The sequence below is a fragment of the Rhinolophus sinicus genome, linkage group LG15, assembly GCF_036562045.2.
Source record: "Rhinolophus sinicus isolate RSC01 linkage group LG15, ASM3656204v1, whole genome shotgun sequence".
Classification (NCBI taxonomy): Eukaryota; Metazoa; Chordata; class Mammalia; order Chiroptera; family Rhinolophidae; genus Rhinolophus; species Rhinolophus sinicus.
In genome coordinates this window covers 48230104-48258100 of record NC_133764.1, presented here as the reverse complement: position 1 = coordinate 48258100, position 27997 = coordinate 48230104, and the positions used below count along the sequence as shown (strand labels likewise).

At 43.9% G+C, this 27997-nt stretch overlaps 1 protein-coding gene across 2 annotated transcripts; it reads left to right on the top strand.

The window, feature by feature from the left end:
- The first annotated feature begins 10 nt into the window (after positions 1 to 10).
- DNAJC7 (DnaJ heat shock protein family (Hsp40) member C7) lies at positions 11 to 27658 on the top strand. 2 transcript variants are annotated; one of them, XM_019747716.2, is made up of 15 exons: positions 11 to 63; positions 627 to 1166; positions 12299 to 12387; positions 13166 to 13290; positions 13684 to 13797; positions 14454 to 14528; positions 18225 to 18343; positions 19043 to 19196; positions 19708 to 19872; positions 20683 to 20774; positions 23709 to 23782; positions 24186 to 24332; positions 24549 to 24701; positions 26735 to 26797; positions 27316 to 27658. In XM_019747716.2, the coding sequence occupies exons 2-15, from the start codon at positions 1090 to 1092 to the stop codon at positions 27351 to 27353; spliced, it is 1485 nt and encodes a 494-aa protein (XP_019603275.1). In that variant the 5' UTR covers positions 11 to 63; positions 627 to 1089; the 3' UTR covers positions 27354 to 27658. The 2 variants fall into 2 exon arrangements, with proteins under 2 accessions (XP_019603275.1, XP_019603276.1); XM_019747717.2 differs by lacking the exon at positions 11 to 63 and adding an exon at positions 4972 to 5130 and having other exon boundaries at positions 1035 to 1166.
- Positions 27659 to 27997: the final 339 nt, after the last annotated feature.

Here is a 27997-nt window from a genome sequence, read left to right as displayed (position 1 = left end):
TAGGCAGAGACCACGCAGGCAGCCTGGGGACAACAGCACAGACTGTTTTACTGGAGGAAGAAGGTATAACCTTTTTAAATTCTGTTGCCCCCATCTTATTTTAGTTTCCCATAGTTTTAAATTTTAAACCTCAAACTCTCTCAATTTAACCTCAGGAAACCTCAACTTAATTCAAGTCCACAAAAATTATTGGTTTGGGTGAGGTTAAGTACTACAAAGATGATTAGGCTGTGTCCCTGCCTTCTATGAGTTCCCAATCCAGACTGCATCGGGCAAGAGAAGCGTGGTGAGCAGGGAATGTATATGAGGGGTGGGACTACTGAGGGCACTGGGGCAGGGACCTCACCGCGCAAGCTGCCTTATAAACTCCAGGGCAGGGTCTGGGGCTCTGTGCCACTGGGGCTTAATGCTGAGATGGCACTCCCAGGCGGCTGACATGAAAGCAACCTCATAAAAGGGTCAGCGTCATTAGGGTGATGAACCAGGTGGTGCCTGGAGATCCAGAGAGGATGAAAGGCGCGGGGTGAAGACGCCCTGCGTTCTCCTAGCTTGGCTGGGCAGGGCTTCCAGGGACCGATGAAAGCTAGGGGAACCGGGCTCAGAGTGTCTCTTCTTGCCTTTCCCAGGAGGAAGCTGTGGACACATTTCAAGATCGGGAAGGTAGTAGTGTGTGGGGGGGGGGCTCTTTCCCTCCAGAGTCTTGGGTCACCCGGTCTCCACCCAACTCAGACTCCTTCGAGACTTACAGGAGACGCTGCAGGATTGGAAGTTGCTATGGCAACGAGGTTTTCGGCATACTGAGACAAGTCAAGGCTAGAGAGGCGACACCCTCCTGTAACCCTCGTTCGACCCACGGGTAAAGTGGCGCCCCCCACGCACAAGAACTGTCCCTGGGCCCCCGCCCCGGCGCGGAGATCAACGTGGACCTCCGGGGGCGGGAGGCCGCTCTGGCCCGAAGCGGAGCCTCTCGCTGGTAGACGGGCCCGAGGGAGCCCCTCTGGGCGCAGCGTCGCCGAGCTGCTCTATGCTCCGACCGGAAGTGCTCTTCACCGCCGGCCTCCCACCCGGCTCTCTGGTCTCGGCGGTAAGATGGCGGCTGCCGCGGAGTGCGATGTGGTAATGGCGGCGACCGAGCCGGAGCTGCCCGACAACGCAGAAGCGAAGAGGTAACGGGGTGGCAGTGTAGTGGAAGGGGGGAGCTTCAGCTCCGTGGCTCCGGGTAACCGGTCCCTGCCAGGATGCAGCCCCTAGCTGTTGAGATGCCCCGCCCTCCGCAGACCCCCCCCCCAATCTGAGATCTAGTCCGGATGGACCCCCTGAAGGGGCGCTCTCGGAGGTCGGTCCTCCTCTCCTGCTTCCGCCTGGCCGGGTTGCTGAGGCACGGCCTCGTTCTCCTGCAGAGAGGAAGGTCCTTATGTGGAGACCTGGTCCCTGAGGGTATCTGAGGTCTGTTGCAAGGTGGGGGAGGCGGCGCGGCGACAATGTCAACTTCGTTACATTGCCTCTTACCCCCCCGCCTTCTCATTAACTTCTGTGCATTGTTGTCTGTCAGCATTTAGCATCTCCACAGCCCGTGCTCTCTTTACTCCTTTTCGTCCGTAATTATATCAGGGAGCACTAGCCTGGGTCTGAGGTGATTGTGTGTCTCCATTGTTGACCTGGTCGCCACCCCCTCCCTGTTAACCCAGGAGTCGAAGATGCTAGAGAAGGAAGAGTGAGGGGCTTGTTTCATGCTGTACACGTCAAACGCCTCTTCCTCCATCCCTCCATGTACCCTTCCGAGTTACATCCGCATTCTTCCCTGGACTGTGCTTTCTTATTTTAAGCAGCAAGGAGGGCAGCACCTTGGGCGCTATTGGCACTACCGGGCACCCGCAGGGGCTCGAGATTGCCAGTCCGGACTAGCCAAGGCAGCTGCTGAGTGAGTGTTTTTCGAGAACACTCTGGATTCTGGCTACAGCTAAAGCAGGATGTTGGAAATGGAGCTGGAACACAGTTGTGGGTAGTCATACTTGTCCTAACCCTGAAGCAACATGAACGAAAAGGTTCTGGAAGTTTGGAGCCCTTATCAGCGCAGATTGTCTACAATCCCCTCAGTCTCCTTCCTGCAGATTTCCTATGTTCATACCAAGCCCATTTCATTATGTTTTCAATCTGGGTGATTTGACGTTTTGATGCATGAGATCTGAAATCAGGATTCTGAGATTTTTTTTTTTTTGCTATCCAAGTTAGAAACATAAGTTAGACACATAAGAGATATTCAGTGAGGCAGAATGAATAGTTACCAAGCTTAAGGGTAGTTACTGCAGCCAGGGTTCCAAGTTCCTGACCTTTTGGGAGCTGGGAGGCTTGACAAAGTATAGGTCCCTGGGATATCAGAGAAGTCAGGATACCAGAGTCCAGTCTCTCTTAGTTTTGAGTCTTCACATCGGTCCTCCTTCTTTCCAATTATTTAGAATTCAGCAGCGTCAGCTTCATTAAGGAACTGCAAAATGGGAAGTAAAACTGCCCCCAACACAGAGCCTAAATTAATTGTAAGGATTTATTTCATATGGAAACAGTTTGGGGGTTCTTTGTGCTACTATTAGGGTCTTGGGCTGTTATGGAATTGAAAAAACTCATTTACTCAGTGTAAAGCTGTGATGTAGAGATTGTCCCTAATTTGGATTCCTGTTCAAAGTCCCCTATCTAAAGCAAATCCTTTTCCTTAAAAAATAAAATTATGGCCTCACAGGATATTCTATGATAAAGTAGTATATGAACCTGAACAGAGAACTGGTAATGCGATAATGTGACCACATTACACAAAAGCATATGGTATTTGGTAGCAGTACAACAAAATAAGAGAGAATGTTGATTTACGTTAACTGCCTTATTCCATGAAACTTAAGATGTCATTAATTGTAAAATGCACAATTTTTTTTTTCTACCACTAAGGAAAAAACTATAATTTAAAAATAACTATAAAAAATGCATTTTTACCAAACAGACTTATATGTTATACATATTTATATAGATCTCTTTTAGGCATAATAAGACATAGATGTTTCTCATGTACCACTTAGGTGAACAAATCAAAAGGAAAATATAGTGAAGTTAAAAAAAATCACAGTTTGACTTTCTGCCAGCCTTCAGAAGGTAAATATTGGGAACTTTAGTAAGAAAAAGCCTTGTTATGTATGGTTTTCCAATGCTGAAAATGGAGAGGGAATTTAGAAGTTTTGGGGGAAGGTTGTTTATATTTCTCATGTATCTTGGACTCCTATGTAGCCATAGCAGAGGGCGGAGATAGGGACATCCCTTACAAGTGCCCTTCACTATCTGGTTTGGTTTGTCATTTGACCAAGTCATGTATCTCATTACAGCCCTATTACCAGTTCACTTGGGGACACTGAGAGTTGATGGGCCTCTTGGGTTTTTTGGGAAGCTCAGCAGGGATTCCTTCCTTCCTTCCTTGTAGGCTCAGGGACATCCTGCTGTGCTACTAAATTGTTACAGTTCCGCAAGGCAAAAGGAGAGGAGCTTTCAAGACACTAGACCTCATGATTACAGCATTTTAAATGGCTACATGTTTTATTTCCTTAGCTTTAGTATCTCTAGAGAGAAAAGAAATGGACTTCATTTTTTTGCCTGTCACTCTGACAAAGTTCTCCCATAGCAGCTGAGAGGCTAAAATAAAAAATGTATTAGTTGCCATTCCAAAATAGATCAGCGTTCTGTACATGGAGATTATTTATTTCTCTTTGCCCACGAGGAAAGATAAAGTGATGTGGGAGCCAGAGGGCTAATTGCAGAGCCTTTACATTTTAGCTGATTTAAAACCTTACATTTTCCTGGGAAGTTGCTGATTGCTTTACCTAGTATATGAATACCTTTCTTGAGTGAAGGCTCTGGTCACATTTCCTAGTCTGGGGAGCTGCTTGGTCTCTACAGGTCTGTATTATTGTAAAATTGAAGGATTTCAAGTTGTTCAGTAATAGAGGAAATACTTCTGTGTCTCAGCTTGTACCTGGCACGACTGGACAATGAGGTCTAAACCAATGGGAGCCATAGACTGAGGGGCCAGGATATCCTTACCTGATTACTTGAGCTGATAATCTTAACTCCTCTGTATCTGTTTTCCTGATGGACGCAAGCAAGAACAATTATTTTTAGGCCTTTTCTTAGTACCTAGGTATTGTAAACTCTTTGTGGATTTTGCCTTTTATTTCTCTGTCCTTATTGTTGGTGGGAAGCATTGAACCCTAAATCTGTATCCCAGGGTCTGCTGTAGTTGCTGTTTGCTTACTGTGGCTTCTTGGGACATTTTGGAGTTTGTAGCCTTCAGTGAAGAGCTTGTGGAGATACCTATCCCTCCTCTTCTTCCTCACCCTATTTTAAATTCTTAAGGCATTTATCCCCCTAAACTTACTTGAAGTTCCAGGGCAGGCAGCTAGACATTTCAATGTCTGCATGTTGAATGGGAATTTATCTTTGACCTTGAACTCAAATCAGTGACAAACACTGCTCTTAGCTCTTGTTTTCATTTTGGGGTTAGAGATGAAGAAATGGGAGACGGGACAAATCATGGTTAAGAAAGGGATAAACCTAGGAATACAGTATTCCTGAATACCAGCAAATTGAACCCTGATATTAACAAGTGGCAAAATTGTTAAATAATCATAACAGGAGCAAAGGTAGAATACAGAGGAAGGGTCTCTGTTCCTAGTGACTCTAATTCTGATCCACATATTAACCAGAGCCAGGTAAATTAAGTGATTTTAGTAAAATGTTAGGTTAAGTGCGTGGTTAAGTGAGTGGCAGTTGCTCTGGTGCCTAGTCCATTCCCAACGACCAGAACTCTGATTGGCTTAAAGCCCAGCTGTATCGGACATTCCAGCCAATCAGGGGTTAGTTTAGTCATCAAAAGTAGTATTTTAAAAGTTTTAAAAAGCTGAGTACTGGGCACTTGCCTTTGCTTTCTTTCTCTAGGACTTTAGAAGATTGGAGAACAATGGTCATCGGCTGCCTAGGAGCCTTGTGATCTGATGCAAAGTCCCTCTGAGAGCCCATTTCTCCCTTTCTCCACTAATGTTTGGTCCCCTTTCTTCAGTGCTGAGTGATGTGGAAGTTACTTAGAGGTCGTTCCAGGTATTCTTTTAAACTGTCTGAATTTCAGCAGTAAGAGCAGGATTCAGAGTGCACGTTATCCGAGTAGTCTGTTCATTTTATTGGATTGACCATGTTTTTCTCCCCCCAACCAGATCAAAACAGCAGTTCCTGTGTTTTACCCCACCATTGGCAGGGTTGAGTAACCACTTTTGAGAATGGTAGTATGAGGAGAAATATGTGACTTTTAAAGTCTGATTCTGAGGCCTAATATTCTTTTGGCATGTAACTTAACGTGTGTGTGTGTGGGGGGGACAGACTGTCAGGTAAGCAAAGAGTTAACAATCTCTTCTGATTTTAATATTAAACTTTGCATCAGGGGAGTGAGGCAAGCAGAAGCAGAATGATCTCTTAGTTTTGGTTTCTGTCGTGAGAGTTCTTTCTCAGGCAGTTTCCTGTTGAACTGAGGAACCTAGAGAACTTTGGAAGCAAAACACCACTTGAAAATTTAGATTCTCCCTCTGGTTCCTATCCCCCCCAGCCCCCTTTCCCAAAAGAGCCCTCAGAAAGCAACCTTTTTCTTACGGTTCCTCAGTTCTAGATTTTTGATGGGTGCTAGTGTCCCCATGAGGGTGGGAGATGTCACAGAATGGGGAACCAAGGAATAGAAAACGGAGGGTTTTGAGATATGTTATGAAAACAAGCCTCCAACTAATTCTGAAAACCCAGTGACTTTTGTCGTCCTTGGAGTGTCTTTAGGGAAACTTGTTTCTCAGAAGCAGCTTTACACGGTTGGGTGTCCTTTCCCCGGGGATAATTAAACGTGTTCGGTAGATGCCACAGATTGTGACACCTCCCACTTAAAGAACTAGCATAAGTTTATACCTCACAGTTGAAGGAGCGATTGCTGTATGTATAACCTTCTGCCTGTACTGATGGGATTTCCGTGCAGGTTGATTGGTTTCTTGCCCCCAACCCCTATCCCCTGGCCACCCAACCAGTGAGAGCTAACTCTGGCATGTTGCCTGGTGTCCTTCCCTACTTGAGCAGTAGAGAGCGCTGCTGCCTTGTGTAGACTGTCTGACTCCACTTGGTGCCTCTCCGTCTCTCTGGTTCTGCCTGTTGAGGCTTCCCCTGGAATATCCAGACAGAGAACGATTTGAATTGGTATGTTTGTAAGTTTGCTCCTCATCTGCCCTCTTTTGTGGGGGAGGCCAGGTGTTTTAAAGTGAATGCAGAACCTGTCTGTTCTATAGGAAATTGGGTAAAGGAAGCTGGGTAACCCACCTTTACTAACAGGTAGCAATAGATAGAGCCCACCCTCTACTCCATTATTAAGCCTTAATTTGCAGTCAGCGTGCAGTGCCTTGCACTTAGCAAGCACTCAGTCAGTGGAATTGTACTAAGTCATATGTGGCTTCTATTTATCTCGGAAACTCAGAATGTCATTTTGCCCCTTGACTAGTTAGAAGATAAAAATGAAAGAGAGAATAGTATGTATTTGGTAAGATGGAATAAAAGTTAGACTCCTGGGCTCCTTTTACTTTATTCTGTCATGAAGGTCAGAGAGAGTACAACATGAAACAGGCCCTGTGACATGCCTTTGGGGACAAGAGGTCTTGGGCTGTGGGAAGGAGGAAGGAATTTCTATTCTGACACTGGCCAAGATCCATGAATTCTGAAGGGTGGAGGACATTTCTAGATCAGTGGGCAATTAGTAAATTTAACTGAATAAAAGAAACGGTACAATAATTATAGAATAAGGGTGACATTTTGGAAGTAGTAAATGTAGTAGGAATGCATAAAGGATATTTGGCTCAGTGACACTATAAAATATTGTTATTAACCTGATGACAAGAAAAGGAAAGATACCATTTTCGAAGGTTCTTCCTGCCCATAAAATAGTCTTCAAAAGGAAGGGCCCCACAACACTCCTGTACTAACGAAAGAAATAATTTTGTCCTGAGTTGTCATTTTAGCAAAGCTAGATTTTTTCTTCTAAGAAAATGAAAAAAACAACAACAGCAAAAACCCCTCATTCAAGCTGCTGCAATCTGTTTTGATTTAAACTATTATTAATGCCATCAGAAGAGCTGAACTTCATTAAAAATATATTATTCTAGCCAAATGCTTGAAATAAGTAAAAGCAGTGTGGTGGGATTTTTTTGTCATACAAAAATCTAATCAGCATTTCCTAGGTTAAGAATGTTGCAGAATATTGAAACCATGCTGGACTTTATTTTTCATGCGCTGCGGTAGAACACATCTTAAAATGATACTGTACAAATGATGAAGCATTTTATCCTATTTTAATAATCTAACATGCGCAATGCAATGCACGCAGTGTGAAGCAATTCCAGAGCAAACCCCAACCCAGGATGTTTTAAAAACTACCACCCAGTGAATCCTGCATTAGTGAAAGCTGATTAAAATTTCTGAATACCTCTTTAATTGCTAAAAGATATAGTTGGCCTAAGGCAAGGCCTTGCTTAAATGTACAAGTTGGAAGTATTTATAGAGAGAAAATGGAAATTTTTATAGGGCATCTAATTTGGGGCACATTGCAATGTCACCGGTGGTGTTTTAATGTGTTTTTAATTTAGCTGAGCTGTAAATGTGCAAAGTTGGCTGGTGAACAAAAGCCAAGTTGTCTATTAGATCCCATGATGCTGAGCCCTGCTAAGACCTGTGTGATACCAAATGATTCTCTTGGCGGGGTTTGTTGGAGTAATTAGCGTCTATGCTAAGTGAGTGCTAAACTGGGAGAGAGAATGTAACTGCGTGATAAGAGGATATACAGATTTTTAATACACGTGTAGTGTAGAAGAGCAGTTTTCAGAGCTGCAGTTTTCTGACCGATAAGGTTATTTCTGAAAAACAAAGAAATACATTTTCAAAATAGCAAAGCAGACCAAGAGTGGAATGTATTCTCCTTATCAGTATCTGTCTGAGGGAGGGCTGCCCCAGCCTTCCAGCACTGGTCCTGTTGTGGGAGACCCTCCCATTATATGTCCACAGAAGACAGAATTTTTGAAAACTCTTTGGTAGTTGTTTTCATAAGAATTTGTTGCTGGCTATTCAAGTGAAAGGACTGGTTTGGTGGAAGTAAAGTCATTTCCAGTATCTTTGGTAAATCAGAGAGATGAAGATGATTCTGCTTCGAGTTGACCCAAGGATTGGGTACGGAACTGGATAAATTAGTTTTAATCTAAAAACCTTGACACTAACAGGGCCTGGAGGAAAAAACATAGGACTCCAGGAGTTAGGAAACGTGTGCAGCCACCTGGGTGCCTCAGTAGCTCTTCCTCTGTTGGAGGACGTGTGTCATCACCATGACCACTTCAGAAGGCCATTTCGAAGATCTTCATTGGAAATGCTTTGAAAATGTGAAAAAGCACTAGAGGCATAGCATAGCTGTGAATAGTGCTATCAGGTCAGTTACGGCCACGTCTATATTTTGCTGTGGTATTATATTTCAGAGTTTAGTCTGAATTTTATTTTGTGGCCATAGAAGAGAATCTGTAGTTTAATTTAGTCCCTTTTAGAATGCTTTTCTTTTTTTACACGGTTCCAGTGAATGCAGTTAATCCTAATTCTTCCTTTCTCGGACTGATGTATTTTAGTAGGTACGCGTTGTAACCTCACTTGGTTATCAAATGAATTGATCTTGGCAGTGAGTGGAGTGACAGCTGCCACTGCCAGATTGCCCTCACTTCCAGTGTTAACCAGCTCTCCTCCTTTTCCATTCCCCGCCATCGGCATCTCATCCTTCAGTCCCTTTACCGTAAGGGCGACTTGAACAAGCTTCAGCTCTTTCTCAGACTCCCAGGGCAGGACTAAAATGCACTTGACCCTGAAATTGCTCTTGATCCCGCTTTGTTCAGTTCTTGCTGCTATCATGCTGGATTCCAAAGATCCACTCTTCCCTCAACTAGTCTCGCAGGGTCAGGCCCATTGGTTAAAGCTTGTCGTGTATTTGGTGGGGAGGTTCAAAGTGAAGGAGGGACTCCACTTTGAGTGTTGGACCTGGAGGCAAAAAATAAGCATTCAGTCTAAAAGCACCAAGTGCCCATTGTTTAGGCAGCTGTTAATCAACCATGTTTCTATGAAAATAAGTCCTTTTCATGAGGCAGTTGTGTGGGAATAGCTAATTCTGGCCTGATGCTGTGCAGTGTGAGGTTAAAAACATGGTAACTTGTCACAACACAATTCTTCTTGTTCTTTCTGCTGTGGGCTGACTCTACATTACCCGCTTTGTTTGCTCTAGAATGGAATCTACTCACCATTTACTAAAATGAAATGCACTTCTTGGGGGAGGCAAAGTCCAGTTCACTAGATCTTGCATCTTAAAGAGAAAGGAGCCCTACTTTCTCTATGACTAATTGTTAGGACTGTAATTTAGCTTGTTGAAATCCAGATTGCAGTTCTGAAGTTGAATTTTATGCGCTGGGCTATTTTGTGTCTTAGTTTCAAGAAATTCGTCTTCATTGCCTGTGTCTTTTGTTTCTGGCGGTACAGATTAATTTTTAAAGTCTTAGGCAGTAGGTAGAGGTGAGCGTTAGAGAGAAAGCTTGGCATCGTAGGACGTGCACGACTTTGGAATCTCACAGGTGTGGGTTGACATCCTGACCTTGGGCCAATTTTAACCTTTAAGCCTTAATTTCCTCCTTTGAAAAAATGGGAATAATGAAAACGCACGTGATAAGATGATTATGTATAGAAAGTGCCTGGCCTCTGATTATTACTAATCTTCCACAGAAATCATCCTTTGCATTTATACTAGAAGCCAGGGCTGAACTCACCTGCCTCCCCTAGATTAGTGTTTCACAAGAGAGAGCAGCTTTCAGTAATCCTACAGGTTATTTCCCCTTTGGCTAACATGCTTTACACTGTCAACACGACATCTGTCCAAGTGTTTAGATGCCTTGGTTTTTCCTCAAGGAATTGTATATTCTTAGCCACTAGCCAACTGAAGAGAAGGCTAGAGCTTCTCAGGTACTGTGTGGGCCTAATGTTTCCTTTGAACTTACTCCATTTCTTCATAGGAATTTCTCTCAACTTCTGAAATCCAGCGTTGGGGAAGCCATTTCTTCAATTCTCTTGGCATGTCTGCTCTGAAAGGATAGGTTCCCATAGTTTTTGTAGTGCCTTGCTTAATTTTGAGTTACAGGATTGTGTGCACCATATAGTTGGTCCCATAAGTCTTGCAGTTGGGGCATCTTTCTTGAGGACTTTTAATAGCAGACGGCCACTTTACAGCTTTGTGACAGTTGGTATAATAAAATTACTCAAACAGATTTATATTCATAACAGTTCAAATCTGTCAACATTTATAGGTCATTCCCATTTTCCTTCTCCTTTCTTCTAGCAGCCTTTTCATGTTAGTAGGGTTTGTCAGGACAGTGATGGAGAAGAATGGAAAGAGAGATTGCCTCAATTTAATTAAGGAGGGCAGCTTTGCCAGTTTGTAGTTTAAGATACATAAGTAAATCACAAATCTCTCCGATGCCAATGTCCATAGAACCAAACTGTAAACTCCTATACCATCACTAAGGTTAAAAACTATGTACTTTTGGGGCCGGCCCGGTGGCGCAGGCGGTTAGAGCTCCGTGCTCCTAACTCCAAAGGCTGCCGGTTCGATTCCCACATGGGCCAGTAGGCTCTCAACCACAAGGTTGCCAGTTCAACTCCTCGAGTCCCGCAAGGGATGATGGGCAGCGCCCCCTGCGACTAAAGATTGAACACGGCACCTTGAGCTGAGCTGCAGCTGAGCTCTAGGATGGCTCAGTTGGTTGGAATGCGTCCTCTCAACCACAAGGTTGCCGGTTCGACTCCCGCAAGGGATGGTGGGCTGCGCCCCCTGCAACTAAAAACAGCAACTGGACCTGGAGCTGAGCTGCACCCTCCACAACTAAGACTGAAAGGACAACAACTTGAAGCTGAACGGCACCCTCCACAACTAAGATTGAAAGGACAACAACTTGACTTGGAAAAAAGCCCTGGAAGTACACACTGTTCCCCAATAAAGTCCTGTTCCCCTTCCCCAATAAATTCTTTAAAAAAACAAAAAACAAAAGCTAAGTACTTTTGTCCCCACTTCAGGCAGCCCTTGAACTCAGTTCTTTTTTGCATGTGTAGAGGACAAGAAAAGAAAGAAAGATTATTCTTTATAACAAAACGCTCACATATTTAGTTATGTTGCAGTAATAATTTTGGCAAAAAATTATCTTTGTCACTCAAGTTCGTCAGAATGATTTTGGGTATCTACTAGTTTATTCTTTTAAAATATTGTTGGTCGTGTCTGATTTGATTCTAGTTCCTTGGTCAGGAATGTATAATAATTCTCAGTGATAGAACATTGTTCCGTTTTGAAAGTATAGTTTGTCTAATGGAACAGCTTCAGAAAATGGATCTTGGGTTATAGCAAAAATTATGCTACTATCCGCTTGGTGGTTATACAAGGTGTTATCTGCATGGTAGAGGGGACAGTAAGTACCCAGGTAGATGGAATGGGCAGAGGGAACACAGTAGGTGGGTACTTCTTAGAGCATGGCACTGGCAGCCTATACCTCATATTTCCCTGTCATCCAAGTTCTTGATCTCTGCTGTCACTCAACTTTGTCCTCCATCTTAAACATCAGTATGCTATGCTTTTAACTCCTTTGCCATCTGCTTTTGCTCTGCTTGTCCTTCCAGTGACAAATGCATGAGCCACTTTTCAAAAGAATATATCATTAAAACTCTTAAGGATAATGACCCAGTTCACATTGAGAAATCAGTTGCCCCTGAATGAAATTACTTGTAGCTCATTTTTTGTAAGTTTGCTCAAGTGGCAGCAGTTGTGACGCAGTAGAAAGGAAATATAAAGATTTGGTCTCTGAGAGAATGTCTAAATTTGCCTGTTTTAAGGAGAATGACTACAGGTGGGAACAACGAGGTGAGGCATGTGACATGATAGGGGTTTTCTTGATTTAGTTTGAATGTATCTAAGTAACAAAAACTAGCATCTGAACAACTGCATTCTTTCATTAGCACCTCTTTTTGGCCCATCAGCCAGTCGAACAAATCTATAAATTCCTCAAGTATCACACTAACTTTCCACTCAGTATGCCAGGGGCTCTCCACCAAAGGTTGTTCCCATGAGAATTTATAGAGGTGACTGTGTAGGTATAGATAGTAACCTGATTCTCTCTTTCTCTTTCCTTTTCAGGGAAGCGGAGTCTTTCAAGGAACAAGGAAATGCATACTATGCCAAGAAAGATTATAATGAAGCTTATAACTATTATACAAAAGCCATAGGTGAGAAGGACCTAGTGCTTATGCTGGAAAATAATTTGCCAAATACTGTTATAAATAGCTCCTCTCTAAGAAGTAGCCTTTTGCTAGTGGATTGATAACTGGTACTATGTAAACACCTTCAGGCATAATGACCTCATGAGGGAATTACTTTTTCTAGCTTAAGTGAATGGTTCTTTTGACAAATTAAAAACAATTCCAGGAATTCTAGATATTATGGCAGCGAGATGCCCGCTAAATGCATTTCAGCTCTTGCCAGTTCATTTACTATCTTAGAAATGGCCTTTGTAGATACGGTCAGGTCTTAGTTATCTCCATGCTCAATTTGCCAGCATATTTTAATCCCGTGTCAGCATTTTTCTCACCCAACTTGCTTTACAGGCTCCCTACCCCCATCTAAACAAATGCAAATACGTTTTCATATCTTATTATATAAAACACAGTTCATTAAGAAAATAAGTATCCACCTGAAACTAATACAAAAATTTTAAAAAGAGAGAAAATAAGTATGCTGACTCCTCCCTAAAAAAGATAATCAGTACACTTTAAAGCTAAGTATAAATGATTTTTTAACAACTTGCTTTCTTTTTCAATTGGTTCCACCATTGTTGCTGACCATTTGCACAGGCAGTCAAAAATTTGGCTGTGGCCTTTTAAAAAAAGTGTACCACCACTCCTATTATAGTTTGGTTGCCTTGATATAGTTATTAGAGAGATGGCCTGTGAGTTTTTGAAGCAGTGACCCATGCTAAACTTTTACGTCCTTCTGCCTTGCCTGTAGATATGTGTCCTAAAAATGCTAGCTATTACGGAAATCGAGCAGCCACTTTGATGATGCTCGGAAGGTTCCGGGAAGCTCTTGGAGATGCACAGCAGTCAGTGAGGTTGGATGACAGTTTCGTCCGGGTATGTGACAGGGCTCTTTGGGGAGGACCGAGTTGCTGCAGTTGAGTTCCTCTAGCCCAGGGTTTCTCAATCTCAACGCTGTTGACATTTTGGACCAGGCAGTTCTTTGTTGTGGAGGCTGGGGGCCAGCCTTGTACATTGTAGGATGTTGAGCAGCACCCCTGGCCTTTAACCACTAGGTATCAGTAGCACCCCGTCCCTCGCCAGTTGTAACAAGCAGAAATGTCTCTACCATTGCTGAATGTTCCACCGGCAGACTCGGTGCCGGATGAGAACCACTGCTCTGGCCATTTTCATCCCGTGTGGGTTTTGTGTGGGTGTTGGTTGCTGCTGTTGATTTCTGTCTGCTTGGCCACTCATGCTCCTTGTCTTTCCTCTTTGTGTTTCTCCTAGGGACATCTACGAGAGGGCAAATGCCACCTATCCTTAGGGAATGCCATGGCAGCATGTCGCAGTTTCCAGAGAGCCCTAGAACTGGATCACAAAAATGCTCAGGCACAGCAGGAGGTATGGGTCTGATCCTGTCTGTGTCAGAAGAGGCAGGTGGTCTATTCGGGAAGAAGAGTGAACTGACAGTCAGACTGAGATCGAGTCTCACTTCTGCCGTCTGCCACACTTGGGTGACTGTCTCACAGTCTCTCTGAGCCTCAGCTTCTTTACCTGTCAAAGGAGTTTTGAATATGATTTTACAACTTTAGAAATCTGTGAAAATTGGAGGATTTCTGAGATAGCTGGGGGGGTAGGCAGGTGCATTAAGAACCGATTTGAGGGTAAAGAATTTGAGTACATTCGAATCCTGATTAAATTGGTAGCAGTTGGAATGTTTTAGTTCCATCTCCATATATGCTCAGTTTACCCCTGGATGCATTTTAGTGAGAATCTCCAAACTTCTGCTCAGTCCCTGACAATGCCTTGCCTTTATTTACTTTGTGTCAAGGCATGACTCTTGTATTCCTGATTTTAAGTTCCAACTGAGGGTGAGTTTCGGGTCTTAGCCTTTCTGTTAAAGGACTCTTGGCTGCATCTTCACCTGCTTGATTTGTGAAAAGTTTGTGGTTCTGATTTTCTTGAAGTTACAAATTCATCAAGGCCTTATTGATTTTTGTGGTTATTGAATCAGCAACTTCATTGAAACTTTCCCTTATCTGATTTTTTTGGTGTAGTTCAAGAATGCTAATGCAGTCATAGAGTATGAGAAAATAGCAGAATCGGATTTTGAGAAGCGGGATTTTCGGAAGGTAAAGTACAATTGTGAGGAAATCTCATCTACCCTTTCTCACAAAGTTCCGTGTGTGTGTGTGTGTGTGTGTGTGTGTGTGTGTGTGTGTTAAATAAGAGGAGTAGTAAATATCTAGGATAGTAAATTATCACTTTAATTTGACTGACTTTTTTTTCTTCTAAGACTTTGTAACTTTTTTCAGAACAGTTTTAAGTTCACAACAAATTGAGAAGAAGGTACAGAGATTTCCCATGTACCCTCTGTCCCCACACAAGCGCAGCCTCCCCTATTGTCAGCAACCCCCACCAGAGGTACATTTGTTACAACTCAGTTTTTGGCGATTACAAATAAAGCTGCTACATATGCAGATTTTTGCGTGGACATAAGTTTTCAACTCTTTTAGGTAAATACCAAGAAGTGTGTGATTGCTGGATTGTATGGTAAGAGTATTTTAGTTTCACAAGAAACTGCCAAACTGTCTTCCAAAGTGGCTGTACCATTGTGCATCCCCACCAGCAGTGAATGAGAGTTCCTATTACTTCACATCATCACCAGCATTTAAAATTATTTTTTACTAAGGTACTTTTTTCTTAATTACATTTAGCTTTATGATAAAAAGCAAAATGAGTTTGTTACTTGAGTTTGTTTCTATTTTTGATGTAAAATGGTGGCCTAAAAGTGTGCTTTTAGGAAAAAGGAAGGAAAAAAACCATTTGGAATTAATATTGGGTTTGGATAATCCATTTTTGTTTGAATAATGAGAGCTGGCTTTAACTCCTACTTTATGGGAACTGGATGGAGCTAGAAATCAAAACTGGAGGTGCCTTATACATTTTGAATAGAGTGTACCTAACCTGTCATCACTACCTTTTTGACATTAGGTCTTTCTTCAAAAGGTCTAGCATACTACGGTCCTTTATAGAGCTGTGTGATAGTTCATGGAAATTTAAATCCTGAGGGGTTGACATGTCTGAAACATGGGGAAAATATAAAACTTCTAGATAGCTTTCTATGTCTTGTAGTTATACCTCATCTGTATAATTCCTAACTCCCTTCTTTAGATAGTACTTGGAAGTAGCTTTCACTAGAGATTCAAAAGGGAAGATAAATGGCCCCAAAAAGGTTAAAAACCCCACTGATGAGGATTGATTTTCAGGATCCCTTAAAAGAAGTTTGTGAGTACCATCCAAGGAATGCAGTTGTTACTTCATATGTGGGAATTTGCTCCACGCTTTTTGATTAAAAAGGTATAGTTAAGACTCATTCTTAAGTCACACATTGTTATGATCTTTTATTTGGTAATAAATGTATCTGATTAGCTATGCAGACTCCCAGCATTCACTTATTAGCATCCCTCTTCTGTCCATAATCACAGGTTTTAATTATCACAGTGTCTTTGTGGTGTGATTCATAAGTTTTTCTTTTCTTTCGTTTTGTTCTGTGTATGTGTGTGTGTGTGTTTGGAAAGCAGTTCTGTCTCCTGTCATGTTTTCTGAGGTTTGTATAGGCAAAAGCTTTGTCTCGAAGGGCAGTCTTTGGGTTTCTTTTCTCTCTTGCCCACTCTGGAACCAGAATCCCCAGTTTGTGACAGAATCCTCTGTTTGTGACATCCCAGGCTCCCCCTCCCCACTGTAGCTCATGGTGATGTCACAAATGAAGAATTATGATCCTGGCAGGCGAAACAGATGAAGTTGGAAGAAACAAAGATCTTCTTTGCCTGCAGCTGTCCCTGGTCATGGGGAAGTGGGGGTGGAAAGTGAAGCACTGAGCCTCCAACTGACACTCGCCACGATGACAGAACCATCTCCATATAGAACGTTGTGAAGGCAGCAGGGTGTGGCTGCTGAAATTTTGACTGACTGCTTCCCCCACCCCATTCTTTTACCATTTAACGGGGAAAAATTAGCGCCATGACTCTGCCCCACATAATACCTGAATTTTCATATTGTCCTTAGAACATCCAGGATAGTTAACCTGTGCCATTGAAAGTGAGCCATCCTTCCACTGCTCTGTTGATACTTAATGGAGCAGTTCATCGTGTTTACCTACTTCCCCAGATTTTTCAATTTAATTTTCAAATAGGTGCTTTTTGTGGTTTAAAAGCTAGAAAGTATAAACAGATGTTCAGTGATAATCGTGTTTCCCTGAAAATAAGACCTAGCCAGACAGTCAGCTCTAATGCATCTTTTGGAGCAAACATTAATATAAGACCCAGTGTTGTATTGTATTATATCATATCATATATCACGTTATATATCATATCAGATCAGATTATATAAGACCCGATCTTATTTTATTACAAGTATAGTAAAATAAGACCAGGTCTTATATTAGTTTTTGCTCCAGAAGACGCCTTAGAGCTGATTGTCCAGCTAGGTCTTATTTTCAGGGAAACATGGTAAGTTGTCCTCCATCTGCCTAGTTCTCACCCTAAGGTAACCACTGTTCTTGTTTCTTTTATTTACTTCTGTAGTTTTGTTCTACATGTATAAGCAAATATAAATACAGATTCTTAATTTTTTTTTTTGCCTGAAAGGTAATATATTCTGCATAGTCGGGTACCTTGCTTTTTTCCATTTGATAGATCTTGGAAGTGTTTTCCATATTAGTACACGGAGAGCTTCTTAGTTCTAGCTTAGAACCACATCGCATTCCCGTATGTGGAGGTCTACATTATCTAACCAGCCTTCTGTGGAGGGGATTTGTTATTTCTGCTTGTAAGTTTTCAGACTTATCTTTTCCTAATCTCCATGGCCAGTTTCTTAGAGGGAATGGGTGTCCTTTAACTTCACAGATTCCTCCTCTAGGTCATTTACACTTGGAGGAGAATATGATTCAGCAAGCATCTCCCAGGAACAGCAGCTAAACCAAAAGGGAAAGCTCAGAAAACAAACTTCTAAGAGAAAATGGAAATATATGGAAAACCTTTATGAAACTGAAAGAGTGACTCCCGTGTGTGTGTGTGTGTGTGTGTGTGTGTGTGTGTGTGTGTGAGAGAGAGAGAGAGGAGAGAGAGACTTGGCTATTGGTTTGTATGGCACAATGTTAGATATAATCTGATGTAGTCTGTTTGGGACCATTTAAAATGAACTGTTTTATTGTTACATTTCTGTGCTAAAATCAAAGTGGAAGAATGACCACCAAAATACTCTGAGATGGGAGGTTCATGGCGCAGGAAGGAGAGGACTGAGCAAGTTCAGTAACATAGGGAGCAGTGACTCTGGACGAGGTTATTTTTGGTACTCCTCTTCTTATAGGCTAAGCATGATGAATTAGGCAAAGGAGCAAGTAATAGTTTCTACACTAGAAAAATGTGAGTTTTGATTGCAGTCATTGTGCATATGATTCACTGGAGGCAGCATAACATGGTGATTAAGGTTATAGGCTCTGGAGTCTTAGAGTCTAAGATCAAATCCTGTTTTTATCCTTTACTAGCTTTGGTGACCTTGAACAAGTTACTCAATTTCTGTTCTTTAGTTTTCTCGTTAGTAAAATAAAGGTAATAATATTAAAGTACTCAGTAAATGTTTGCTGTCATCATCATCAGAATCGACTGCTCTCCTCATTTCAATGGTTTAATCACATGAATTAGGGATGTTCTTGAACTCTAATATTACTCTCCTTTGAATCTGTCTGTTGCCTGTGACCAAACTTAAACAAAGACCCTTCCGGAATCCAGGATGAAGAGCCTTATTTGCTTTTTTCCTTTCTGTAGGTGGTTTTCTGCATGGACCGTGCCCTAGAATTTGCTCCTGCCTGCCATCGCTTCAGAATCCTCAAAGCAGAATGTTTAGCAATGCTGGGTCGTTATCCAGAAGCACAGTCTGTGGTCAGGTATAAAGTCAGGCCAGTTCCGCACTGAAATGCCAGATTCCACTGGTCGTATGCTGTCTGGTAGCTCTCTACAGCAGGAGCTACCACGCGTCCTGTGGGTAGGCCAGCTGGGGCTGTGCGAACCTTCCTGGGACTGACTCACAGCCAAACAAGAGACCGAATTTGATAAACGCATAGGGAATATAGGAGTATAGTAGGTACTTGAGCTGTATGTGAAAGAATAGATGTGTAAATATGTTTGTTTTTATTTTTAAAATGTCCTTGTCTACTCCAGGGTTTTGCAAACTCTGTAAAAGGCCAGATAGTAAATACCTTAGGCTTTGCCGGCCATGGTCTCTGTTGTACCTATTCAACTTTGCCATTGTAGTGCAAGAGCAGCCATAAATAATAGAGAAACGAATGACATGGCCAGGCTTCACATTTTACTTAACAAAAACCAGTGGCGGGCAGGATTTGGCCCTGCGGGCTGCAGTTTGCCAATCCCTGTTCTAATAAAGATTGCGAGACACAAGAAGTATATTAAAGATAAATAGAGGTGGTTTATTTGGGGAAGGTTTGGGAAGAGTACTTGGGAATCTGTCTCCCTTTGGATGTTTTCCATACTAGACATGTGGTCAAGAATAAAACCTGGCCACAAATGTTAGTAATGGTGGGGAGATCCAAACCACAGCTGAATGTGCCCCTTTCTGGCTATTGCAGTGACATTTTACGAATGGATTCCACCAATGCAGATGCTCTGTATGTACGAGGTCTTTGCCTTTATTATGAAGATTGTATTGAGAAGGCGGTTCAGTTTTTTGTACAGGCTCTCAGGATGGCTCCTGACCACGAGAAGGCCTGTGCTGCTTGCAGAGTAAGTTCTAGGCACCAGATCTGGGTGAGAAAGAAAGCTTCCTTTTTGAGCCTTGAGAGAGTTGGAATTGGAAGGTTTTAGAATCACAAGGAATGTGATAGCTCCCCTTCCCCCTTGCCAGAATGCTTGGTCCTTTCCTTAATAATGATTTCAGGACTACTTTTCTTTGCCTAAAGGCAAATGTGATTGGATGAGGTCAGATCCTTTTGATGTTGAAGTGTTTTTGTCTTTTGTTCTTCCCTCAGTGAAGAACAGACAGTAATGCTTGTCCTGGGGAGTAGCGGTAAACCCTGGGAAACACAGAACTCCTTGGAATTCCTTTGTAAATCTTGGTTTCCCTGTCTACCCTGTAGGAAGCACAGTGATGTCCAGATAGCCCAGGGGGTGGGATGGGAGCTGTGTGACACTAAACTACTGGGATCTAAGAAACTGAAAATAGACTCTGGCCTCTCTGTGCAGTGGTCTGAGGCTTTCTGGATGTGAACTGATCTCCCCTTGCTTTTCTCTGTAGAATGCTAAAGCGCTTAAAGCAAAGAAAGAAGACGGAAATAAAGCCTTTAAAGAAGGAAATTACAAACTAGCATATGAACTGTACACAGAAGCCCTGGGGATAGACCCCAACAATATAAAAACAAATGCTAAACTCTACTGTAATCGGGGTACGGTTAATTCCAAGGTAAGCACTTGATCTGGGTCTTGGGGCCTATGGAGATATTTTTAAGGGACATTGAAGAGGTCTTGGGAAATCTGCCCAGTGAGGGTAAACGAGATTCCAGGAGGAAAAGTTGTTTTGATTGTTGTCTCAGCTTGTTAGGAACTTCTGAGAGGCATGCTTTTATCTTTTCTATGGAATTTAGGGGCACTTGAGGGATAATTTGGAAGGATATTCCCACCTGTTCTTCCTCAAGGTCCCTTTCCTCCAATAAGAGAATGGCTGGAGGCTTTAGGGTAATTTTTTAAAGCAAACATTGTTGCTTCTTTTTGTCTAAGCAAGTGATTATTTCTTTTTAAAGAGTGGGTTTTTCTTCAGCATAACTGGCAGTCACCATGCTCAGTTGAAAACAGCCTGAGTGCCCCTGTGGTCCTGCACACCGTAAGAAACAAGAGTAGGTTCTTTGCCCATGCAGAATTCCAGGAGTTAAAAATTCCAGTAATTCTGATCCTTCTAGTTGGTTTCTGGAAGACTGGAGGGCAGGGACCAGCCTTACTATTTCCACGTCTTGGTTTGAGCACTACCCTGGAATGGTAGAGGTGGTTTTATCCTTGTAGATAAGTGTGCCTGGCTTCCATTGCTTAAAAAACAAACCAATTTCGAATTTGGTGTTCTTAGCCCTCTGAGATCTGGATTTCCCAGTGACCAAGAACAGGTACGGCAGTTAGGGAGCCAGCATCACTGATCCTCTTAGAATTTTGAAGCCATGCTCACAGCTTCTGGGCTCCCTCGATCACCACAATGTGAAGTATGACTGCTCTCTCTTTCCTGAAGCTTAGGAAACTAGATGATGCAATAGAAGACTGCACAAATGCAGTGAAGCTCGATGACACTTACATAAAAGCCTACTTGAGAAGAGCTCAGTGGTGAGTGCCTCTGGTGGGTGGGGGAAGAGGGAGTTGCTGCTGGCCTGCCAGGGGAATTGCATTATGGATGATGAAGCAGACCCGGGGATGTTGTGAGGTCATTTGGTCCTTCCCCCTGCCTCTAGGTGGGATTGTTCCAGCCCTAGACTATCTTTATAGACCTCCAGCGGAGGAGATTGCACAAGCTCCCTCAGTCTCCCATGCCTGTGTCTTACGCCCCTCACGGTCAGTAAGTTTCCTCTGATGCCTGACCCAAATTCCTTTTGTTAAAGTTTAAATCCATTTCCTTTGGAGATTTTGTATTGTGTTGTACACTTTTGCTCTCACTTGGCACAGTGCTTGGCACATAGTAGGTGCTCACTCAAATGTTTTGTTGGATGAATGTGTGGTGCTTGAAAGAAGTGCAGTATCTTTTGGAGACTGTTGAGAGTCGTGCATATTCACCCTGTTTGTTCTGGGTTAGGGAAGACAGTCTTAAAGTTAGAAGGAATTTAGTCTAGCTCAGCTTCCCAGCAGTATAAGGAACCCCCTTTTGAAGCACCCCTGTCTAGCTAGGTGATTTCTGAGCCAGGATATGCCTGCCTCCAGTGCCCAGATTTGCCGTCAGAGTCAGCGTGCTCCTCAGCGTACTTGTTCATCTTACTCTTCTCCACACAGGAACATTAGCAAGGGCCAGGAGAGACCCCCTCTCAAAAATCCATCTTCTCTTATTTCAGATTCTTTCCCAGACAGAGAAGAACCTCCCGTCATTAAAGTTTCTGATGGAAGACCTATTCGTTGTATACCAATCCTCTAATACCAACCCTTTCCTTCCCTCGGTATGAAATGTCGCATCTAAAGAACAGGTGCTGTACTGATGCCTGCGGAGCCCATTGTTCTTTAAGCTCGCAGGTCTCATCAGTGGTGCAGAACATGGCCTGCCTCCCATTTAGCTTTCCCCAAATTATCCACATTTTTTTAAATAGGAAAACTGCTACTGTGTATGATGGGGTGTGTGTGTGTGTGTGTGAATTTCTAAGTAGAGAACTAAGTCTGTCAAACAGAAACACACGAAATTATAGAGTCTGTGAGACCAACTGTCAGTTGTTTATCTCATTTTTGCAAACCAGCAGCAGACAGTGGAAGCTTTGGAAGACAGGAGTACCCTTTGACTCAACTAAAGATTTAACAAATGCAAAATGCAATATACACGTTAACTGCAGTTTTACCTGTAATAATAGCAAAAAAAAGGAGAAGCACCTGTATGTATAGATACATGATATGTATCACTTCTGGAATGCGATGGAGAGAGAACAGAACGTTCTTGATTTGTTAGGAGGATTATTTTTTTCATATATGTACAAGAAACAAAAGTCAGGAGTTGCTTTGCTCAGACAACTCCTTACCTTTGTGGTAGAAACAGAACTGCTCTGAGTGGCTCTGCCTTTGCAATTCCACCACAGGGGACAGCATGCACTGTTTGGTACAGTTGGCTGAGAACTTGGCAACAGTCCCCTCAGGCAGCTGTGATTAACAAGAGGACTTGGAGATTCGCTCAGACCAGAGCCTTACCAGAGGCCTGACTGCTGCCCCAGTCTGCCTCAACTTACCCCAAAAGCTGGGGAGATGTCATATCTTTGTTGCATCTCCCATCATGGGCTGGAGTTTCCCGTTTTGCCTAAAGTTCTACTTCTCTACTCTTTCTTCTAAACTTTAGGGGGAAAAAATTTAAATGTAAGGCTGTCCTAGACTTTTTAAAAAAGTATGAAGTAAAAATGCAAATCACTGTAATATAAGCTTGTTGAACATATTACATATGGGCCTGGAAAGTTCCTCAAGGTTGCTGGTTTGTCAGATCATTGTACACCTAGGGCTGTCAGTTACCAACTTACTTTTACTTGTTTATGTTATACCCCATCCTGTAAATGGGTTCTCTGAGCTCCTAGTAGCGTTTGTGCCTTCTGTCCTCAGGACATGATTTTGTCACCATTTCTTTAAAGTTGTAAATCAAGGTGTTGTCGGAAAATCAGATTCTTCAGATATTGGGCTTGTCTTTGGCCAGCCATGTCAGTAACACTCTCCCTGCCTGGTCTCCGCGCCTGGTGGGGCGCTGTGGTGTTTGCGAAGATGGGGCCTAAATGAGCACGGGAGGAAATTGAATCTTGTGCTGCGGCCAGCTGTACCGCATGGTCACTTCCCACATCCCAGCAATGGTACCTGTCTCTGGAACTCTGACCACAGTCTGTTTAATCAGTAGGCCAGTCTTGGCGCCAGTGATCTTATCAGGAAACGGAAGATGGCACCTTGCTTCTGTGGAAGAGACACTTAAAAGGTCTGGCAGTCAGCCTATCAAGCTAGATTCCTCCCGTCTTGGGCCAGGGCCCCTCCTTTCATTTGTGCTGTCGAAATGGAAGCAAGCCTGTTAAGTTTAGAGTGTCCTTTTCTGTCTCACCTACATCTCTCAGATTGATTGGTCTTAATGGAAGCATTGATGCTTCTAGCGGCTCACTAATCCCACTTCTACCCTGGATTGGAGCTGGCCCTGCATGTTTATGGCACTACAGGTTTCAAAACTCTGCCATATCCGTTTATCTCACTGAATAACTTTTCTTGTGTGTTTCAATACCAAGTAATCAAGTCGATGTCTCCACACGTGCAGGCCAGATGCCTCTTGATAGCTCTGTGTGAAATCAGAAGGACTTTCTCCTCTTGGTTGCTTTCTGCTCAGAGCAGAAAATCACTGCTGGTTGGGTGCAAGTGGCATGAGACCTCTTTATTTTCATGAGCAACAGGTAGTTAATTTTTTCTCACGGCTATAGCTTACGGACTCCTGTTTCATGAAGCATCTCAACCAAAAGCCTGTGTCTCTTGCTTGAGCCAGTGCATCTTCCTCTAGAGTGATAGTGAAGGCCATTGCTATATATGTCACTGGACTGCCCTGTATTTCCTTCTCAGTTACATGGACACGGAACAGTATGAAGAAGCAGTGCGAGACTATGAAAAAGTGTATCAGACCGAAAAAACGAAAGGTAAAGGCATTTGGGAACATGTTTCTCGGGGAACTGTGTGATCTTACTTATAGGCCCTAAAGCTGGACACAGGAGAAGTTTGATGCAGGGACCAGGGTTGTGGCTGGAGCTTATTTGATCACCAGCCAGGAAGGAAGAAACAGATCCTGAATGCGGGACAAGACACCTGTTTTCTGGCCCCAAATCCTCTGGTCACTTCCACTTCCTTTTCTGTGTGATGAGGTTGATAGGAGGAACCTAAGTATAGTTAGAGTTTTTTTAATCTCCAGGAAAACAAACAAAAAAACCACCGTAAAAACCTCTGGTATGTTACCAAGGCTTCTGACCCGAAGGCACCTGGGCTGGGGCCTGGTAAGGGATGCCAGAATCAGATTTATGCTTGATGCTGAGTGTCTCCCTCTAGAACACAAACAGCTCCTGAAAAATGCACAGCTGGAACTGAAGAAGAGTAAGAGGAAAGATTACTACAAAATCCTTGGAGTGGACAAGAATGCTTCTGAGGATGAGATTAAGAAAGCTTATCGGAAACGGGCCCTGATGCATCATCCAGGTAGAGCGGTGCGGGGAGGGACTCGGTGAGAAGAGCCAATAGTCCAGAGTGCAAGCCTCAGAGGGGCTCTCAGCTGGGAAGAAGGGGTTGCTAAGTTCAGGGCGCTCCAGATTTGGGGGAGTACCAGATTTGAAAGTCAGACATAAATTGGTCTTGCTCTTAAACTTGCTTTTCCTGCGACTCGGAGACAAGTTCTTCCTGTGCTTCTCCCTTTAGATCGGCACAGTGGAGCCAGTGCCGAAGTTCAGAAGGAGGAGGAGAAAAAGTTCAAGGAAGTTGGAGAAGCTTTTACCATCCTCTCTGATCCCAAGAAAAAGACGCGCTATGACAGTGGACAGGACCTGGATGAGGAGGGCATGAATATGGGTGGTGAGTTGGTTGGGGCAGCCTGGGATGGATCTATCTGACGGCTGTGGAATGTTTGAATTTTTTCAAAAGACACTCCAGAGGGAGAGTCTATGTGATCAGCCAGTGACGTGCAGTGATTCATAAAGTGAATGACTTCTTCACCCTTGATGAAGACCTGTGATGTGTGAGGCAGTATGTTGGGTGCTGGAAATAACAAAGGTGAATCAGATAGGTTCCCTGACTTCCTGGTACCTGGTCTAAGGGTTTGCAAACTGGCCCACAGACCAAATCTGACCCTTGATCTAATAGACATGGAATCCAGTGAGTTCAGGGAGGTGTAGCAGGTTCCTAGGGCACAGAAGGGCACCAAGGAGTAAGGACTAGCAAGAGAAGGCCTGGAGGTACAGATGGCATAGCTCCCTTGGGAGCTGCAAGGTGCTCAGTCTAGGAGGAAAGAGTGTGCTTAAGGCAGGCAGTGGGGACAGCCGAGGCCAGAAAGTAGCTAGACCAGATCTCAGAAGGCCTTAGGGGCTGGAGTAAGGAATATGGGTTTTTCCTATTGGCTGGAGGTTCCTTCGTCCCCCACTGTAAAATGTATGCTGATTTCTGTGTGCGTCACACATTCCTGTATGCCCTCACAGATTTTAATTTCCCCAAAAGACTTAGCATGAAGTAAAGCACAGCTATCAGCAGCATTGCTCCCTGAGCTGTCGGAGATAAGAGGCCCTGAACTCTGCCCAGTTCTCAGACCACTGTCTCCAACGCCAACCTTTTTTCTTCCGCTAAGAAAAGCTGTTGGGATTTAAAATAAGATTGATGATGATATAATATATAGATAATCCTGACTTCTGTGTTTTAGAGAGAGAGGGAGAGACTTAACCACCTAGGTTTACCAATAATTAACATTGCTCTGCCCAGCAGTAGAGAAGAGCTACAAGTAGTCGACAGCTATTGAAGCGTTTTCAGTAGGGGAGCTGTGGACCAGATTTAGGCTCTAGAAATACATTTGTGACGGCCGCAAGGAGAGGTGGTTTGGAAGGAGAGGAGGAGGACAGCGCTGGTGGGAAGGTGTAGTAGATGGGGAGGACTGGGGGGCACAGCTGGGAGACAGTGGTGGCTCAGTGGGCGTTGGCTGCCGAACGTGTTGGGAAGGGGCGAGGACTAAGCTGAGAGTGGCTTTGGCACAGCTGACTCGGTGGCGCCATTCACGGAGCGACGGGACCCAGGAAGATATACTGGCAAAGCAGAATTCATTTTTGGACACAGTGGCCTGTGGGATCAGCTGGTGGAGATAAATCTGTGCAGCTTAGGTAGTCACACGGGTGGGCACATCAGCCCTGCTGTGGCCTGGTGACGAGGAGTCAAGTGCTGGAGTCTAACGGAAGTTGGAATTTTCAGTTCTGTTGCTTTTTCTGGCCACGCTTTTTCTGGCCACGCATTCGTGGGCAACTTACTTGAAGTCCCTACTTATGTTTTGTTGAGTACAAATTGGGAATAATACTTACCCTGACAAACTGTTATTAGGATTAAATGATATAATGTATGCAAAGTACCCAGCGCTGTGATTGGCACCTAGTAGGTGCTTTAATAAACCACAGCTTTTTTCTGTTCTACAGTCTAGACAGAGCATGGAATCAAACATACGGCAAATCATCGGTCTCATACTGAACTCTTGGTAGTGTGTCAGTGAGATCAGTTTCAGCCTTTTCAGTAGCAGCACCAGCACGATAGGGACAGGGTGTGGGGAAAGTGTCAGTAGTGCAGTGGCTTTCCCAGCTGTGGAGAAGGGGGCCAGCAAAGTGGGTTGAGGCAAAGAACGCTTTCCCTTGGGACCGCAGTTAGAAAGAGAAGGAAACACCCTGGGAGAGGGATCGAGTGGTAAGTTTTGCATAGGGTGAGGCCGATTTGCTCACCTCTAGTCTGTGGAGTTTGGGGAAAGGAGGGAAATGATACCGTCTGGAAAAGCTTTGGAGACCGATTCTCACTGTCATAAGTTCCTCTTCAAACACTTTTTTCACCTTTTTGTTTCTTCCCTGTTTCTCACCTTGCTCCAGATTTTGATGCAAACAATATCTTCAAGGCATTCTTCGGTGGTCCTGGGGGCTTCAGCTTTGAAGGTGGGTGTGCCTGCTGCTCTTCGGAGTTCCCATATCACAAGCTGACACAGCAACTGCTCGGTGAGGCAGCTCTTTAAGGGTCAGGGGGCCTCATGAGTGGAGGCAGCTGAATTCTCGTCTGGCAGGGCCTCTCTGTCCACTCAGGTGTCCTGAGGATGGAGGAAGGGAGCCCCCTGGACATAACTTCAGGCCACCCTCCCCAGGGCCAGGGAGGCGTCACTAAGCTGCCTAGTCTCTAGGCTTCTCTCCATGAGGGAAGGTGTTAGAAGCTACACAAACACACACTCTCACACACACACACAAACACATACACGAGGCAAGGTGTTAGAAGCTATATACACACACACACACAACAGGCTCATGAGCTCCCTTACAGCCCAGGGCCCAGACTGTTTGATACCCTTAGAGGTTTTTTCTCTGAGTTTGAAGCAGCCATTGGAGACTTTTCCATAATCAGAGCAAAGTGGTCTTCCCTAAAAAACCCAGAGTCAACTAACAAGCCCTTCTTTCCCTTACAGCATCTGGTCCAGGGAATTTCTTTTTTCAATTTGGCTAATGAAAGGAAATCATCCAGAACCCAGAAAATGCAGACTTGCTCAGTGTAACCTTGAATGTGGACACAATTCACCTCCTCCCTTCATCATGTCTCCATGTGCTTAGAGCAGTTACGTTTTCTCAGTTGGATGCCCGTGTCTGTGAGTGGGGTGAAGGAAAGGGAGCCAGCGCCGAAGACTGCGGGTAGGGGAGGGCGGTGGGGGGTGGACAGGGAGGCAGCTTGTGAATTTTTGTTTTACTGTCTAACTTTATTAAAAAAGACAAAAATGAAGAGAATAAAATGTTTTGACCCTTTCTGGCACTTTACTCTGGCAGCTGCGTTGTGTCACTCCAGAGTCAGTGGGCCAGAGCTGAGCCCCCAGCATGGAACTGATGCTGACATGGGCTTGAGTTCAGCGAGGTGCCCCACGGGGCTGTGGGCACCCCGAGCCTGCTGACAGGTTGGGTGCTGGCTGCCTCTCCCAAACCCCTTTAGCATGTGAGTGCCAAGCTGCTGCTAAGCCCAACCTGATGTGTCAGCGGGAGTTGAGCTCAGAAAACATGCTTAGTTTATGGTGGGGGCAACCGGAAGTCACAAGCAGCTGTGTGGGTCCAAAACTCACACTGAGCATGGGCACTAAGTGTCAGGCCAGGTGAACCTAAACA